This window comes from Hypanus sabinus, chromosome 6, assembly GCF_030144855.1.
Source record: "Hypanus sabinus isolate sHypSab1 chromosome 6, sHypSab1.hap1, whole genome shotgun sequence".
NCBI classification, from domain to species: domain Eukaryota; kingdom Metazoa; phylum Chordata; class Chondrichthyes; order Myliobatiformes; family Dasyatidae; genus Hypanus; species Hypanus sabinus.
This window is the reverse complement of record NC_082711.1, coordinates 45,280,692-45,297,883: the sequence shown is the minus strand read 5'-3', so window position 1 is coordinate 45,297,883 and position 17,192 is coordinate 45,280,692. Positions and strand designations below refer to the sequence as shown.

Sequence of the window (17,192 nt, the reverse complement as noted above, 5' to 3'; positions counted from 1 at the left end):
TACAATCAGGGAGCAGATCATCAATGATTTCTCTCAATCACTATTGTAGTGTGCTGATAAATTGTATATTAGTCTTTTCAGTTGTCACTGTGATATTTTTCTTTTAACAATACTTTGGAGGTGGAAGTGGTAAGGCAGAACAAATATACACTCACTAAGTATATGTCCGTGGCCTTCTGATATTGCAGTCAATTCACTTCAGAGTTTAAAGTGTTGTACATTCAGAGATGCTCTCCTGCACACTAGTGTTGTAATGTGTGTTTATTGAGTTACTGTGGGCTTAATGTCAGCTTGGATGGTCTGGACAATCTCCTCTGACCTCTCTCATAAACAAGGCATTTTTGCTCACAGAACTGTCATTCAATGGACATTTTCCTACTTTCACACAATTCTCTGTAAACTCTAGAGGTTGATGTGCACAAAAATTCCAGGAGATCAGCAGTTTCTAAGATATTCAAACCCCCACTGTCTGGCACCAATGATCACTCCACAGTCACAGTCACTTAGGTCACATTTTTTCTCTATCCTGATGTTTGGTCAGAACAACAATGGAATGTCTTGACCATGATTATATTCTTCTATGCATCTTTTCTGCCACATGATTGTCTGATTAGATATTTGCATGAATAAGCAGCTGTACAGATGTACCTAATAAAGTGGCCACTGAGTGTATATTCAGAAACTCATGTTAATATCAAACATATCAACACGATTGGCAGGTTAACTGTATATTAACTATACATTATCAACTAAATAATAACAAAAGCACCAGCAAATTTCATATGGAGATAAAAGGATGAGAAGGGATGGCACAACATTATTAGATACTTTAAGCAGTGTGAGCTCAGTATACCTTACTCAATCAGCCCTGCAGAAGGGAGTAATTTTGAGTTTTCACTCAGCACTGCTTAAAAATATGGTTGGGATACAAAATTATCATCTTGGAAATCAAGTATATTGTATAAAGCAGTGGGCAATTTGTGGACATTCTGCTCTTGAGTAATTAATACGCATTTGGATTGGTGCAGTAATAATTTATACAGTCTGGTTTAATTTTAAGAACTAAGTTTTTGATTATTTCTTGATGCACATAGTACCCACATGGATATTAAAGGTGAATACAAAGAAAGGTTATCAACAGACATTTATCTACAATGATTGTGTCACCTGTAATTCCCCAGACTGGGAACAATAATTACATTTAAAACTCTAATCAAATACACTCTGATCAAATACATTTACTAAAACACCATTACATTTACTTTATCGCACGCAAGTGTTCAAAATTATATTGTACCCTTGGGATAAGGAAAACTAATGTATAATAAGATAGTGCTTAATCATTGCAGCCATGTGCTAGCTTTGTAAACAGGATAGGAAGCTCTGCAGGCTCAATTAGTTTAGACCAGGGGTCGGCAACCTGCGGCTCCGGAGCCGCATGCGCCTCTTTCATCTCTGTGCTGCGGCTCCCCGTGGTTTGTTAGTTTTTGAAATGTAATTCGAAATTTGAAGATTATGGTGATCTTGTACAATCTAAAAACGTTGTGGAGACCCCATTTCCTGGCACATCCGAACCAGCTCACAATTAACCTCCGTTCCGGCTAAGGGAGATAGCCTACGGGGGTTTGTGAGTACGTGTCTTTTGGAGCATCCGCGCCCACGGGGACGGGTTGAGGGAGGCTTTAAATCACGGCTGTTTAGTTCGAATAAAGTTACCTTTGACTGCAGTGTCTTTATTTTAGCGCTGCGTGTAGCGCTACACCGCTACAATGTGTTTTTTATCGCTATTAATATACATCACCACTGCCAATGCCTGACACCCGCCAGTGCGCGCTTTCTTTTAATTCTTCGATCCAAGGTAGGCTAACTATGGAGTAACCTTCAACCCAACGTCTTTTTTTTGGAGTTCAAAATGTTTTTGTTGCATGCAGAAATGTAATTTTGTTTTCTCTGCAGGAGTTCATCAATTTCATAAATGCAGCACATTATAGTTTGTTTAAACATAGCATAAAGGCAAAAAAAACCCGTTGTATGCAGTGTTATTTCATTTTGTGGCTCCCAGTGTTTTCTTTTCTGTGGGAAATGGGTCCATATTGGCTCTTTCAGTGGTAAACGTTGCCGACCCCTGGTTTAGACAAATAACACCAACTGTTCCGGCTAACCTCAATTGTTAGGCAATTGGGTTTTAAAAACAACAGATTCAGATGGCTAGAACAACTTTGAAACTATTCGCCTGACTTTCAGACCCTTGGATTTGTTACATTCACACATGTAACCTGCAGGAGCAATTGTACAGGTCCACCTCAGGTTACAAAAGGCTTCAGTTCCTGTGAACTATACACAAGTCAGAAATATGGCTGCAATCTGTGTTATCAGCAGCTGGCAAATCCAGCCTGCTGCCCCATCAAGTGCTTGTACATTTGCATAAGATGCACAGAAGTCCAGTGTCTGTAAACTGGAGTATACCTGTATTTACAATGATTAATCTAATGAGAGACAGTCTACAATTTACTCCTTTCTGCAAAGGATATGTTGCAATGAAAACATGCAACTTTTAAAATTACAAAATGCTGAAAGAAATGCGAGAGCAGATACAGACAGCTGGAAATAATGCTGGAGAGCTAGTCATGTGGGATCAAGGAAATGGTGGATGAACTAGATAATTATTTTTCACTGTGGAAGACCCAAGCAATATGCTGGGACTTTGAGAGTGTTAGGGGACAGAAGTAAGTGTAATTGCAATTACGTACTAGGGAGAAGGTGCTTGGGAAACTGAAAGGATTGAAGGTCGATATGCCACCTAATGGACTACACCTCAGGATTCTGAAGGAGGTGGCTGGGGAGATTGCGGAGGCATTAGTAATGATCCTTCAAGAATCACTACATTCTGTCATGGTTCCAGAGGACTGGAAAATTGCATTTCTCACTCCACCCTTCAAGAAGGGAGGGAAGCAGAAGAGAGGAAATTATAGGCCAGTTAGCCTGATATCAGTGGTTGGGAATATGGTGGAGTCGATTGTTATGGATGTGGTTTCAGGGCACTTAGAGGCACATGATAAAATAGGCCAAAGTTAACGTGGTTTCCTTAAGAGAAAATCTTGCCTGACAAATCTGCTGGAGTTGTTTGAGGAAATAACAAACAGGACAAAGGAAAATTGGTGCAGGTAGTGTACTTAGATTTTCAGAAGGCCTTTGTTAAGTTGCCACACATGAGGCTGTTGAACAAGATAAGAGACCATGATATTACAGGAAAGATACTAGCATGGATAGAGGATTAGCTGGTTGGCAGGAGGCAAAGTGAGGGAATAAAGGGACCCTTTATTGGTTGGCTGCTGGGGACTGGTGCAGGGAAGCAACTAAAGTTAGGAGAATGAGGCAAAGAAGTGGCAGTGTATGACCATGCACTTCAGTAGAAGGAATAAAAGCTTAGACTATTTTCAAAACAGGCAGAAAAGTGACAAATCCAAGGTGCAAAGGGACTTGAGAATCCTTGTGCAGGATTCCCTAAAGGTTATGTTGCAGATTGAGTCAGCAGTGAGAAAGGCAAATGCAATGTTAACATTTATTTCAAGATAACTGGAATATAAAAACAAGGATGTAATACTGAGTCCTTATAAGGCACTAGTGAGGCCTCACTTGCAGTATTTTAAGCAAGTTTTGGCTCATTTATCTAACAAAGAATGTGCTGACTATGAAGAGGCTTCAAAAGTGGTTCATAAAATGATTCTGGGAATGAAAGGGTTATCATATGAAGCATTTGATGGCTCTGCATCTGTACCCATTGGAATTTAGAAGAATGAGGGGCTACCTCATTGAAACCTATCAATGTTGTAAGGTCAAGATAGAGTGGATGTGGAGAGGATGTTTCCTATACTGGGGGAGTCTATGAACAGAGGGCGCAGCCTCAGAATAGAGGGATGATCAGTCAGAATGGAGATAAGGAGGAATTTCTTCAGCTAGGGGGTGGTGAATCTGTGGAATTTGATGGCACAGGTATTTGTGGAGGCCAGGTCTTTGGATGTATTTAAGGTGGAAGTTGATAGGTTCTTGGTTAGTCAGGGAGTGAAGGTTACAGGGAGAAAGCAGGAGAGTGAGGTTGAGAAGGAAAATGGGTCAGTTATAATGGAATGGTGAAGCAAACCTGATGGGCCAAGTGGCCTACTCTGCTCCTTTATTTTATGGCCTTTATGATCTAAGAACTCAGCAGGTCAGGGAGCATCTAGGGAAAGGAATAAATGGTCGATATTTTGGACCAAGGGCCTTCCACAGGACTGGGAAGGAGGAGGGAAGAAGCTAGAATAAGAAGATGGGGGGCGGTAAAGAAGTACAAGCTAGAAGCTGATAGGTGAAGCCAGTGGGTGGGGATGGCAAATGAAGTGAGAAGCTGAGAGGTGCTCAGTAGAAAAGGTAAACGGCTGAAGAAGGAAGAATCTGACAGGAGAAGAGGGTGGACCATGGAAGAAAGGCAATGAAGAGGGGCAGCCATGGGAGGTGTTGGGCAAGTGAGGAGAAGATAAGAGATAAGAGGAGAGCTAGAGTCGGATATGGAAGAACAGGAAATGGGAATGGGGGAAAATATTACCAGAAAGTAGAGAAATCAATGTTTATATCATCTGACATCTTTCTCCACCTTTCTGGATCTGTACTTCTATCTTCTTTCTACCCTGTCATCCATAAAAATGCCAGTTTCATTTGCCTCTGTCACATCGGTTCTGAGGATAAGGCTTTCCTTTCCAGAACATCAGGCATGCTCTCCTTCTTTAAAGAACATGGTTTCCCTTCCTCCACCATTCATTCTGCCTGACCCACATCTCCTCCATTTCCTGAGCATCTGCATTCCTCCCATCTTCCCACCAACTTAACGGATATAAGAGTCCTTACCTACCACGCATGAGCCTCCGTTTCCAGCACATCATTCCCCACAATTTCCACCATCTTCAATGACATCCTACCACCACATACATCTTTAACACCCCTCCTTTCTCCACTTTCCAATGGGATTTTTCTCTACATGCCTATTTGTCCCTCCCCGCTAATCCCTTCCTGGCACTTAACCCTGCAAGCAGATAAGGAAGGAGCTACACCAGCCCATTCACCTCCAATGAGGGCTCCAAACAGTCCTTCCACTTGAGGTAATACTTCACCTGAAAACCTATTGGGATCGTCTGCAGTCTCTGGTGCTACTGATGTGGCATCCTCTACATTGGTGAGACCTGATGTAGACTTCGTCAAGCACCTTCTCTCAATCTGCAACAAGCAGGACTTCTCAGTGGCCAAGAACACTTAAATTCCTACCCCCATTCTCATTCCAACATGTCAGTCTATGACCTCCTCTACTGCCACAACAAGGCCACTCTCAAGTTGGAGGAGCAATTTCTCTAACTTCCAGTAATTTTTCCTTCTCTCCTTCCCTCTTCTTCCATTCCCCACTCTGGATCCCCTCACATGCCTGTTACATCCCCTGGTGTCCTTTTTCCTTCCCTTTCTTCCATGGTCCACTCTCCTGTCCTATCACATTTCTTCTTCTTCTTCAGCCTTTACCCATTCCACCTATCACCTCCAAGCTTCTCACTTCATCCCTCTCCCCAATCACCTGACTCTTCCTACCTTCTTATTCTGGCTTCTTCCTCTTTTCTTTCCAGAGCTGATGAAGGGTCTCAGCCAAAACATCAGCTGTTTATTCTTTTCCATCGATGCTGCCTGGTTCTTTGTTATAGTTGGGAGTGGCAATGGGGTCAAGCTCCTACTACCTATTAAATGCTCCAAATGGAGTGTGACTGAATTGCCTCTGACAATCATGTCCTGGTCTTCACATGTGGTTTAGCTACTAAGCCCAGTGGAACCATTTCTACTGACAGGAGAAGGGACAAAGGCAGGTTACTGGTGCCTCACATCCAGTCGCTTCAAGCAGATGGGGCTCATCAGCCATGGTTGGCAGCTCATCCAGGAGGAGGAAAACACTGATCTCAAACCTTCGCTATTTTGTGGCTATACCCTCTCATGGGGAAGGCTTCGTAAGTTAACCTGGATGGAAAAATCTGGAGCTGGAGTCCCCAAGGCAGTCCTGTGTTAAGCTCAAAGCTGACTGGCAACTCCTGCCAGTCATACAGCTGCTGGTGCCAAACTGTATCGGTCTCTGCCGTTCCTTTGGGTTCATCAGATGTGTAGAGTTTGCTACATGGACATCAGCTTTCTCTCTATATTGTACTGCCCTGGCTTCTAAACAGCTAGGATGTAACACCCATGGTCAATCCTGAACGACAGAGGCCTCATCATTAGATGCTGCCTGTCCTGCTGAATTCTTTCAGCATTTTGTATGTTTTACATTGGACTTCCAGCATCTGCAGAGACTCTTGTGTTCATTACTTACAATTCATTCTTTTCCTCTAAAGGACAATCAGCATTAATAAATAATCAAGTGATCAAGGCTGAGTGTGTTAAACTGAGTTACATTTCCTAAATTTTGAAGGTTGCGTTAATAAGAAGCTAAAATATCATTTCAGCACCACAATGTTGATATATCTATTCAAAACAGCAGAAATCTTGGTAGTGTAATTTGTGGAGATAGGGAAAGAACAGGGGAATGAGCCCAAATAGATTGCTCTATGGGGAGTCAGCATCAGCTCAGGACCATGAATGTTCTCCTTCCGGGTTCCAACAGTTCTATGCTTCCATCCTGTACTAATGTTTAACACAGTATTTCAGTTTAACAGGAATAACACTTTATTGCTGTACTGATGCTGTTATCAGATATAAAGTTAATGAATAGTTAGGCCACTAAGGTTTAAGGCTCATTAAATAAAGCACAGCTCCAAGCTCAGAAATCAGAACTGAACACAAATTCTGCTCCCAATTATCCAATGGGCAAACCTTAGAAAGGTACTCTTTGTGACCACAGAACTTTAATCACCTTTTTGAAATGGCTTGAGCCAAAAAGACAGAAAAGTATAAAAAAATGATAACTTGGGTAATAATTACCAAAGGTAATGGAAATCTTCACTTACAAAGAAAGGGATGAGACCTAAAGCTTTATCTTCTTCGAGAGCTTGTCTCAGTGTCTCCCCACGAAGGCTGAATTTCTCATCAGTTGGAAGTTTTCTCATTTTGACCCCACCAATCAATGCTGCTCGTTCAACAGAAGAGTGAGACTGCAAGAAAAACAGCTTACTTAAAAATTGGACCTCATTGATAAAAAACAATGATTTTAATCTTAAATTAGTGGTAAAGAGAATGAAATATACAATAAACATATACAATTATTATATGTTTCATTCTTCACGAGTGCAGTGACCTGTGATTGTGTGATTCCCTACGGTGCTCCAGTACCTCATCTAAATTATCATTCAAGCAGAAGCTTGACAATACTTAGCAGCAGGCTAGTTGAAAACATCACAAAATCAACATATGTACAATATTTAAGAAAATATTGTGGAAGGGTAAGCAAAGAAAAGGTGCCCTTGCATATTTTCCTTATGTATGTATAACTAAGTGAGAAGCAGATCCGGATATACTGTCATGTCTACAAAGTATCGATTTTATTGTAGTGGACTGAAATTGGTATGCAGAATGGTCACTATAACTGAGAGGGGTGTAGTACATCTCTGCAATACTAATATTGTAGTGATTAAGTAATTAGCCCCACTGCAATGGAATTTAATTTTGAGAGTGAATAGAGACACACAACAATGGAATTCTAATAATATTACTCTGGGCTGGACCAGACCACCCCCACTCTAAACACTCACCAAACTGCATATTCATTCAGTTCCAATGTCCAAGATCCTCTAAAACACTGGCTGTCAAACTAGTGCTCCACCACAGCCAAACGTGGTCAATCTGCTTTCAGCTGAAACAATTCCATCCTCAATTTCTGATCCACAATATTTAGCTGAAAAGTAATTTCTGATTGCAGAAAGCTTTAGGTTTCATAAGCAGAATCAAAAGGAAGGGGAGTTAATTCTGGCTTATATGGCTGAATTGAAGAATGTGTATGAGCATTGTCAGTTCAGTAATGGGCTCAATAATGCACTGAGAGATTGTTTGGTTTGTGGAATCTTACAAGGAAGCATTCAAATTGAATATTTATGCACCAAATGAAAACGATGTAAAATTTATACAGGAAGCTTTTTTGAATTTGGCTGATGCACATGATAAAATATCAATAGGTGGAGATTTTAACTTTTGTCTAGACCCAGTTTTGGATAGGTCAACAAAGGTTGTTACAAAACCAAAAGTAGCAAAATTAACTTTATTATTGATGAAAGATTTAAATTTGATTGATATATGGAGAAAAATTAACCCAAGAGAAAGAGATTATTCATTTTATTCAAGTAGACATAAAACTTATTCAAGGATAGATTTTTTCTTACTATCAGCGAATATTCAAGACAGAGTGAAAAATATGGAAATATAAAGCAAGAATATTGTCAGATCATTCCCCCTTGATAATGACAATGATAATGATGGATAAGGAGGAATCGATTTACAGGTGGAGATTTAATTCAATATTATTAAAACATTAAGATTTTTGTGATTTGATGAAAAAACAGATTCAGTTCTTTTTAGATACAAACTCACATTCAGTTGATGATAAATTTATATTATGGGAAGTGATGAAGGCATATTTGAGAGGCCAGATAATGTTATACTACTAAAATTAAGAAGGAATGTATGATAGAAATAGATCAATTGGAAAAAGAGATTACAAAGTTAGAAAAAGAATCTCAAAGATATATGACAGAAGAAAAACCAAGACAACTTGTTAATAAAAAACTACAATATAATACACTTCAGACATACCGAACAGAAAAAGCAATTATGAGAACTAAACAGAGATATTATGAACTCGGTGAAAGATCACACAAGATTCTTCCTTGGCAGTTAAAAACAGACCAGGCTTCCAAAACGATAAATGCAATTAGAACAAGTGTAAATAGAATTACTTATAAACCTTTAGAAATCAATGAAACTTTTAGAAGTTTTTATTCTGAATTGTATCAATCAGAATCACAAAATGATATTGTTGAGATAGAAAGGTTTTTATCACAAATAACTCCCAAAATTGAATTTGGAAGAACAGAAGGGATTAGATGTGCCTTTTACATTAAAAGAGGTCGAAGAAGCTCTAGGATCATGTGGTAAACTATGTGTATACCTGTCTGGACACACCCCTCTGCTGACTGCTCCTGTGGCTCCTCCCACAGACCCCTGTATAAAGGCGATTGGAGGCACTGCTCCTCCCTCAGTCTCCAAGATGTTGTGGTCACGTTTGCAGCTAATAAAAGCCTATCTTTTGCCTCCCGTCTCCGAGAGTTATTGACCTAAGGACTAAGAGTGTGGCCTTCCACAGATCACTTCAGAGTGACAAATCTCCAGCAGAAGATGGTTTTCCACCTGAATTTTACAAAAAGTTTATTAATTATAAACTATCTCAATTTATTAATTCCTCCTTTAATGGAGCTAATACACCAAGCAGAAAGAACGCATAAACTTCCAGAATCTTTTTCGACAGCTATTTTAATAGTATTGCCAAAAAAAGACAGAGGTCTTTTAAAACCAACATCATATAGACCTATTTCTTTGTTGAAATAATAGCAAAGATTTTATCTAACAGATTATATAAGTACTTACTAAAATTAATACACATGGACCAAACAGGATTTATGAAAAATAGACAATCGGCAGATAATGTAACTCGGTTACTTAGCATAATTCATCTGGCACAAAAGAGGGAAGAAATGATTGTAGCAGTTGCTTTGGATGCAGAAAAAGCATTTGATAGATTGGAATGGGATTTTTTATTTAAGGTATTGGAAAAATATGGATTAGGAGTATCTTTTATAAAATGGATTAAAACCTTAAATACAAACCCCAAAGCTAAAGTGGTGACAAATGGCCAAATTTCAACATCATTTCAGTTAACAAGGTCAACTAGACAAGGTTGTCCATTATCACCTGCTTTATTTGTGTTGGTGATAGAACCATTAGCTGAATTAATTAGAACTGACTCAGATATTATGGGTTTCAGAGTTAATCAGGAGGAATATAAGATTAACTTATTTGCTGATGATGTTCTGATTTATCTAACTAACCCATTATAATCGTTGCGTAAATTATCTTCTAGATTGGAAGAATATGGGAAAATATCAGGGTACAAAATGAATTGGATAAAAGTGAAATTCTATCCCTTACTAAAGGAGATTATAGTCAATGTCGATTAATAACTCATTTTAGATGGCCAATAAATGGTATAAAGTATTTAGGTATAAGAGTTGATAATAATATAAAGAATTTATATAAATTAAATTATTTGCCATTATTTAAAAAAGTTCAGGAGGATCTTGATAAATGGATGATGTTACCAATAACATTAATAGGTAGAGTCAATGCTGTAAAAATGAATATATTCCCTAGATTACAATATTTATTCCAAACATTACCAATACAATCACTGCAGAATTTTTTTCAAGAGTTAAATAAATGTTTGAGGAAATACCTTTGGAAAGGTAAGATGTCAAGAATATTGTTGGAAAAATTGACATGGAAATTTGACCTCGGAGGGTTACAATTACCAAATTTTAAGAATTATTACAAAGCAAATCAACTTAGATTTATTGCATCTTTTTGTGATGAAGATAAACCGGCATGGATTAGAATAGAATTAGATAAAATAGGAGAAAATATACCAGAAGAGTTTATATATAAATGGGAATCTAAATGGATATGGGAAAAGAAAGAATCTCCTATACTAAAACATTTGATTGATTTATGGAATAAGATAAAGATTGATGATGAGATAAAGAAATCTTTATTAGCAAAGAGACCTTTAATTCAAAATAAACTTATCCCTTTTACAATGGATAATCAACTTTTATATAACTGGTTTCACAAAGGGATTAGATATATAGGAGACTGCTTTGAAGGAGGTATATTAATGTCATTTGACCAATTAAAGAATAAATATAAAATATCAAATAACACTCTTTTCTGTTATTTCCAATTAAGGGCTTATTTAAGAGATAAACTGGAACAAACAATGTTATTGCCGAAACCTAATGAAATAGAAACTTTAATTCATAAAGGAAAAATTAAAAAAATTATTTCTGGTATGTATAATTTGAATCCAAAACAGCCAATTAAACAAGGAATTCATAAGTCAAGACAAAAATGGGAAACTGATTTGAATATTAAAATTGATGAAACAAGTTGGTCAAGATTATGTCTTGACAGTATGACAACTACAATAAATGTTCAACCAAGATTAGTACAATATAACTTTTTACATCAAATATATATTACACCACAAAAAATAAATAGATTAAACTCAAATTTATCTGATCAATGTTTTCAATGTAATCAAGAAATTGGTACTTTTTTACACTCTACTTGGTCTTGTTCTAAAATTTAACCTTTTTGGACAAATTTAAGAGTTTTATTGGAACAAATTATTGGAATACAAATTCCACACAATCCAATATTATTGTTACTAAGCGATATTGAAGGGATAAAATTAAAATCCAAATTGAATAAATATCAGAAAGAATTCATAAAAATTGCATTGGCAGTAGCCAAAAAGGCTATTGCAGTTACTTGGAAATTGGATTCATACTTAAGTATAGATCGTTGGAAGAATGAAATTTTTAGCTGCATTCCACTTGAAAAAATTACTTATAATTTAAGAGATAAATATGAAATTTTTCTGAAAATTTGGCACCCATTTACAAAAAATAGGATTAAATATATAGGTGTTCTGAAGATAAAATTATTGGTTATCTGGGGAAATAAATAAATATACATATTAAAGCTATTATGAACTTCATGGAGCATGTGGGGATCTTTGGAAATCCAGGCATTCTTTCTTTCTTCTTTTTTTTCTATAGGGATATGTTAGTGGGGAGGGGGGAAGGGTTGATAATTTTCTTTTTTCTTTCTGTAACCTATTTGAAAATTCAATAAAAAATGTAATTAAAAAAAATTTAAAAAAAGAAAGCATTCAAAAACTGCTCCTAACTGAAGCACAACTTACACTTAAACAGCAGTTGATCTTGCTGTTGAAATATAGTGGTTGAACTATCAATGGCAACTGCAGACAAAGGTGAAATTGAGTCAGTCAGGAATGAAAGTGAGCGTGAACAAAATTGCAATGTCAGAATAGAAACCGGCCGGGCTGAACAAATAATGTTACCATTGTGGCAGGGGCTCACTTACACCAGAACAATACAAGTTTAAAGGTGAAACATGCAGAAAATGCAACAAAGCAGTTCACATACAAAGAGCATGTTGGGCAGACCAAAATAAATGGACTACAGAGAGATGAGAAACAGATAAAAAGTCAAGGTGTAGCTTCAAAAAAAGCACTAATCTGCATGATGTTGATGAAAAATCTGATAATAATGAGTGACAAAGGAATCGGTATCCTTCAGATTTAAATGTGAAAATTAACAATAGATAAGCAATATGGTTTCAGCAAAAGTGAACAGCAAATTAATTACAATGGAATTGGACACTGGCTCAGCTGTTTCAGTCATTCCACAAAATGAGCTTGAATGGCATTTCAAAGATATTGAACTGAAGCCTGCAGATATCCCGTAAAGAGCTTATACTGGAGAAAAGATGATTCCTGTGGACATGATATTCATAACAGTGAAATTCAACAACCAACAAGTCACATTGAGCTCTGTGTGTGGCAAAAACAGGAGGGTCAGCATTATGAAGGCATGATTAGAAGAGACAACTAAAACTTGATTAAGAGAAGTACAGTATGATGACTTAACTGTCTCCATACTGTATACCATGAAGTGTTACCCAACAGAAGACAAACAGGTGTTGGTGCCAAACTCTGTGCCTCTGGTTGGAAAGCATATTGAACCAAGGAAGGACCATGCTGCTCACAGGATTCGTGAAAATGATAAAAAGCAGTAATCCAACTACAACAGTTTTTGTGAGAAACATATCTGAGAAATCTTTTGATTTGTTAATCAGACAGTTATTTTCGAAATGTGGCTTGGCTTGAAGGTGGAATAGAGTTCACGGAACTTCAGGAAACATTGTAAGTGTTTGGCTTTTGTGAGTATAAAGAACCAGAATCTACTTTGCATGCATTAAGGTTATTGCATGAACTTCAATTGGGAGACAAAAGGCTGTTTGTAAAAGTAGATGCAAAGACCAAAACCCAGCTGATCAGTCGAAAGGAAAATGAAAGGAGTCAATGGAGATACAAAACCAAAGGATTCATCAGATGATGTTGTAGGTGCGTAAAGTGGAGAGATGAGATCACAAAGGGAGCTTTGAAGGATTAATAGGAGAGTATTCCAGTGAACTAAACGTACCTTCCCAAAATCAAAATAAAGTCAAGTCAAGTCATTTTTATTGTCATTTCGACCATAACTGCTGGTAGAGTACATAGTCAAAATGAGACAATGTTTTTCAGGACCACGGTGTTACATGACACAGTTCAAAAACTAGACTGAACAACACAGAGGAAAAAAAACACACAACTGCACTAGACTACAGACCGACCCAGGACTGCATAAAGTGCACAAAACAGTGCAGGCATTACAATAATTAATAAGCAGGACTATAGGGGAAGGTGTCAGACCAGGCACTGGGTATTGAGGAGTCTGATAGCTTGGGGGAAGAAACTGTTACATAGTCTGGTCGTGAGAGCCCGAATGCTTCGGTGCCTTTTCCTAGATGGCAGGAGGGAGAAGAGATTGTATGAGGGGTGCATGGGGTCCTTCATAGTGCTGTTTGCCTTATGGATGCAGCGTGTAGTGTAAATGTCCATGATGGCAGGAAGAGAGACCCCGATGATCTTCTCAGCTGACCTCACTATCCGCTGCAGGGTCTTGTGATCCGAGATGGTGCAATTTCTGAATCAGGCAGTGATGCAGCTGCTCAGGATGCTCTCAATATAACCCCTGTAGAATGTGATGAGGATGGGGGATGGGAGATGGACTGGGGGGCTCTGGGGGGCAAGAAAGGTGTCCAGAGCTGTCAGTACCACATCTCAAGTCTCAGAATCAACTCTTACGAGCTCTACGGTGGAGGCCCCAGAATCTGAGACTGTTTCACAGCCACAAGTCTCACCTTCCCAGCAGAGGGATCCCCCTTGTTAAGAGAGACAGTATCCCTCATGTCTCCACAGTGATTAAATCTTCAGGCCTGAATGGGACAATTTAAAAATTGACTATGTGGTGGATGTATACTGTAGTATATAGTCATTGTATTATATAGTATATTGTATATACAGTTGAGATGCATTCTATATTGAGTTGGAGTTATAGTTAAGAAGGGAGGAGTGTTGTATATTTAAAGTTTCAGCAATATTTGAGTAATATTGTATATACTTTAAGTTTTCTTGTTAGTTTAAACAAATTATTATGAGTTAGATGTAAAAATACATGAATTGTATACATCATCATGCTACCATGTGATATGTGTGCGCCTCATTTAAAGTAAAGAACAAACATAAAGCTGGCATCCCTCGGATCTCTTGTGTTCCTTTGAATTAGTTTAATCTTTTGAACTTACAAAACATAACAGTGTTCTCCTGTCGCAGATCCTGGTCTACTCTATGGGTTTTTGCCTGGAAATAAAGATGGAAACAAACTGATCCTATGGGCTTGAAAGATCTGTTGTGACATAATAGCCACAGGCGAGGTGGCATTTTAACTGCTGTCAATGTATTTTATAAATGGAAGCTCCTGGAAAGAAAATGCGACTGTGGATTCATTAAACTGAGTCAAAGTTCCAAATGAACCCAGTGAAGATGAGCGCATAGTAACTAATAAAGGTTCCACTATTGTTTCCTGAGAGAGCTGTGGTGATTTTTGTGGTTTACAAAATGTCCCTTTAGATACGGGAATGTTATTGTCATTACAAACTGGCTTGGGGGAGGAAGTTGCAGCTGGGGTAACAGGGGTGAAAGCAAGGAATTGCTGTTGTAGTGGTAGGAGATGGATGTAGAGCTTGTGGTGGGTAACTTTTTTACTGGGAGCACCTAACTGATTAGTTAGAACCTGATATAGCTGTGGGGACCAACACACATAAAGTGAATTGTTAAAGCTCTACAGGCGAAGAATGTCAGACAAAAATAGTCTAAAGAATTCCCACAGAAATGAAACATCAATGCTGTTTCACCTTCCACTGATGCCGTTTATTTCTAGTTCTTTGGATTTATTTTAGATTTCCAACATACGTAGTATTCTTTGGACTTTCATTCCCACAGGAATCAAGAAGACATGCTGTAGGTATTACCGATCCTGTGAAACCAGATCATGCCCTATTCCCTCACTTGCCTGCATTATAAGCAGAAGTACTTCCAGCTGTGTGGAAAATGCAACACACACAAAATTCTGGAAGAACTCAGCAGCCAGGCAGCATCTATGGAAAAAAGTACAGTTGACGTTTTGGGTCAAAATCCTTTAAAAAGACCACTGAAGGATTTAGGCCCAAAATATCAACTGTGCTTTTTGCATAGATGCTGCCTGGCCTGCCGAGTTCCTCCAGAATTTGTGTGTGTTGCTCAGATTTCCAACATCTGCAGATTTGCTCTTGTTTGAAAAATGTAACACCTGATTTTGAGAATGGTGGCCTTTACATTTCCCCATACTATCAAATGGAATATGCTCACCACTAACTTAAAATGAATTTGTGTCAGCAGGTACAAAAATTGTATTCTGAAGTTCTTCATGATTATATCTGAACTCAAACTATATAATTTTCAAAGGGAGAGGCTATTTTGTTCTTACTCTTGGGGGTTTAATATAGAACAACATTGGCATGAATATGTGCTCTCGCACACATCGCGACATTTACATGTATATGGGCTTTTATATCATGAAATTGGGCAGTACATATTCTTTAACACCTATTTATGTATATAAAAATTAACTTTGATTCAATGTCCTTTACTTTAATTGTGTTGATATTTTTTATTTAAAATGTGAAATATCATTGATCACAATGTTATCAATAGTCTTATCAATGCAGGAATACAGTATTTTTAAACAAGGTCCACTAAATAAAATCATTCAGTCTTCCCCAACCAGAAGGCCTAGATGAACCAGGAGATTCAAAATTTGCTGAAGGCCAGATCGGGACTGGCAATCCTGGAAAGTACAAAAGATCCAGGTATGACTTCTGGAAAGCCATCTCACATGCAAAGTGGCAATTCTAGACTAAACGTAAAATGCAGGGGGATGCTTACCAACTGTGGCAGTACTTGAATGCCATCATCCCCTACAAAGCAAACCCAAGCCACATAAATGACATAAAAGTTTTGCTCCCTGATGAGCTCAATGCCTTTTATGTTCACTTCGATTGACAGAACATGGAGGAACCATCACAAACTCCCACAACCCCCGACAAGCCTGTGATCTCAATCTTGAGGCAAGTGTGAGAGCATCTTTCAGGAGGGCAAATCCATGGAGGGTATCTGGCACAGGTGGCGTACCTGGCCAAGTTCTGAAGATCTGTGCTAATCAACTGGCTGCAGTGTTTATAGTCATCTTCAACATCTCGCTTCAGAAGTCTGAGGAACCCACCTGCTTCAAGCAAACTTCAATCATACCAGCACCCAAAAAGATCACAGTAACCTCCTCAATGATTATTATCTAGTACTACTTACAGTGCCTATAAAAAGTATTCACCCCTCCCCCCCGGAAGCTTTCATGTTTTATTGTTTTACAACATTGAATCACAGTGCATTTAATTTTTTCTTTTCTGACACTAATCAACAGAAAAAGGCTCTTCCACGCAAAATGAAAACAAATCTCTACAAAGTGATCTTAATTAATTACAAATATAAAACACAAAATAATTGATTGCATAAGTATTCATCCTCTTTAATATGACACACATAAGTATTCATCCTCTTTAATATGCATCACTGGTGCAGCCAATTGGTTTTAGAACTCACTTAATTAATTAAAAGATCTATTTTTGGAGACCTGTGTGTAGACAAGGTGTTTCAATTGATTGTAGTAAAATACACCTGTATCCAACTGGTCCAACTGCTGGTGGGTCATTATCCTGGCAAAAACTACACCATGAAGACAAAAGAACACTCCAAGCAACTCTGCAAAGAGGTTATTGAAAAGCACAAGTCAGGAGATGGACACAGGAGAATTTCCAAGTCACTGAATACCGCTTGGAGTACAGTTTAGTCAATCATCAAGACATGGAAAGAA

General features: G+C 38.1%; 1 protein-coding gene across 1 annotated transcript in view; it reads right to left on the bottom strand.

The window, feature by feature from the left end:
* The window catches only part of LOC132394992 (aromatic-L-amino-acid decarboxylase-like), a 94,574-nt gene that overhangs the window by 52,134 nt on the left and 25,248 nt on the right, over positions 1–17,192 (bottom strand). Inside the window, exon 5 of the mRNA XM_059971325.1 lies at positions 7,005–7,148. Coding sequence (XP_059827308.1) covers positions 7,005–7,148 — 144 coding nt within the window. The remainder of the gene's footprint in view (positions 1–7,004; positions 7,149–17,192) is intronic.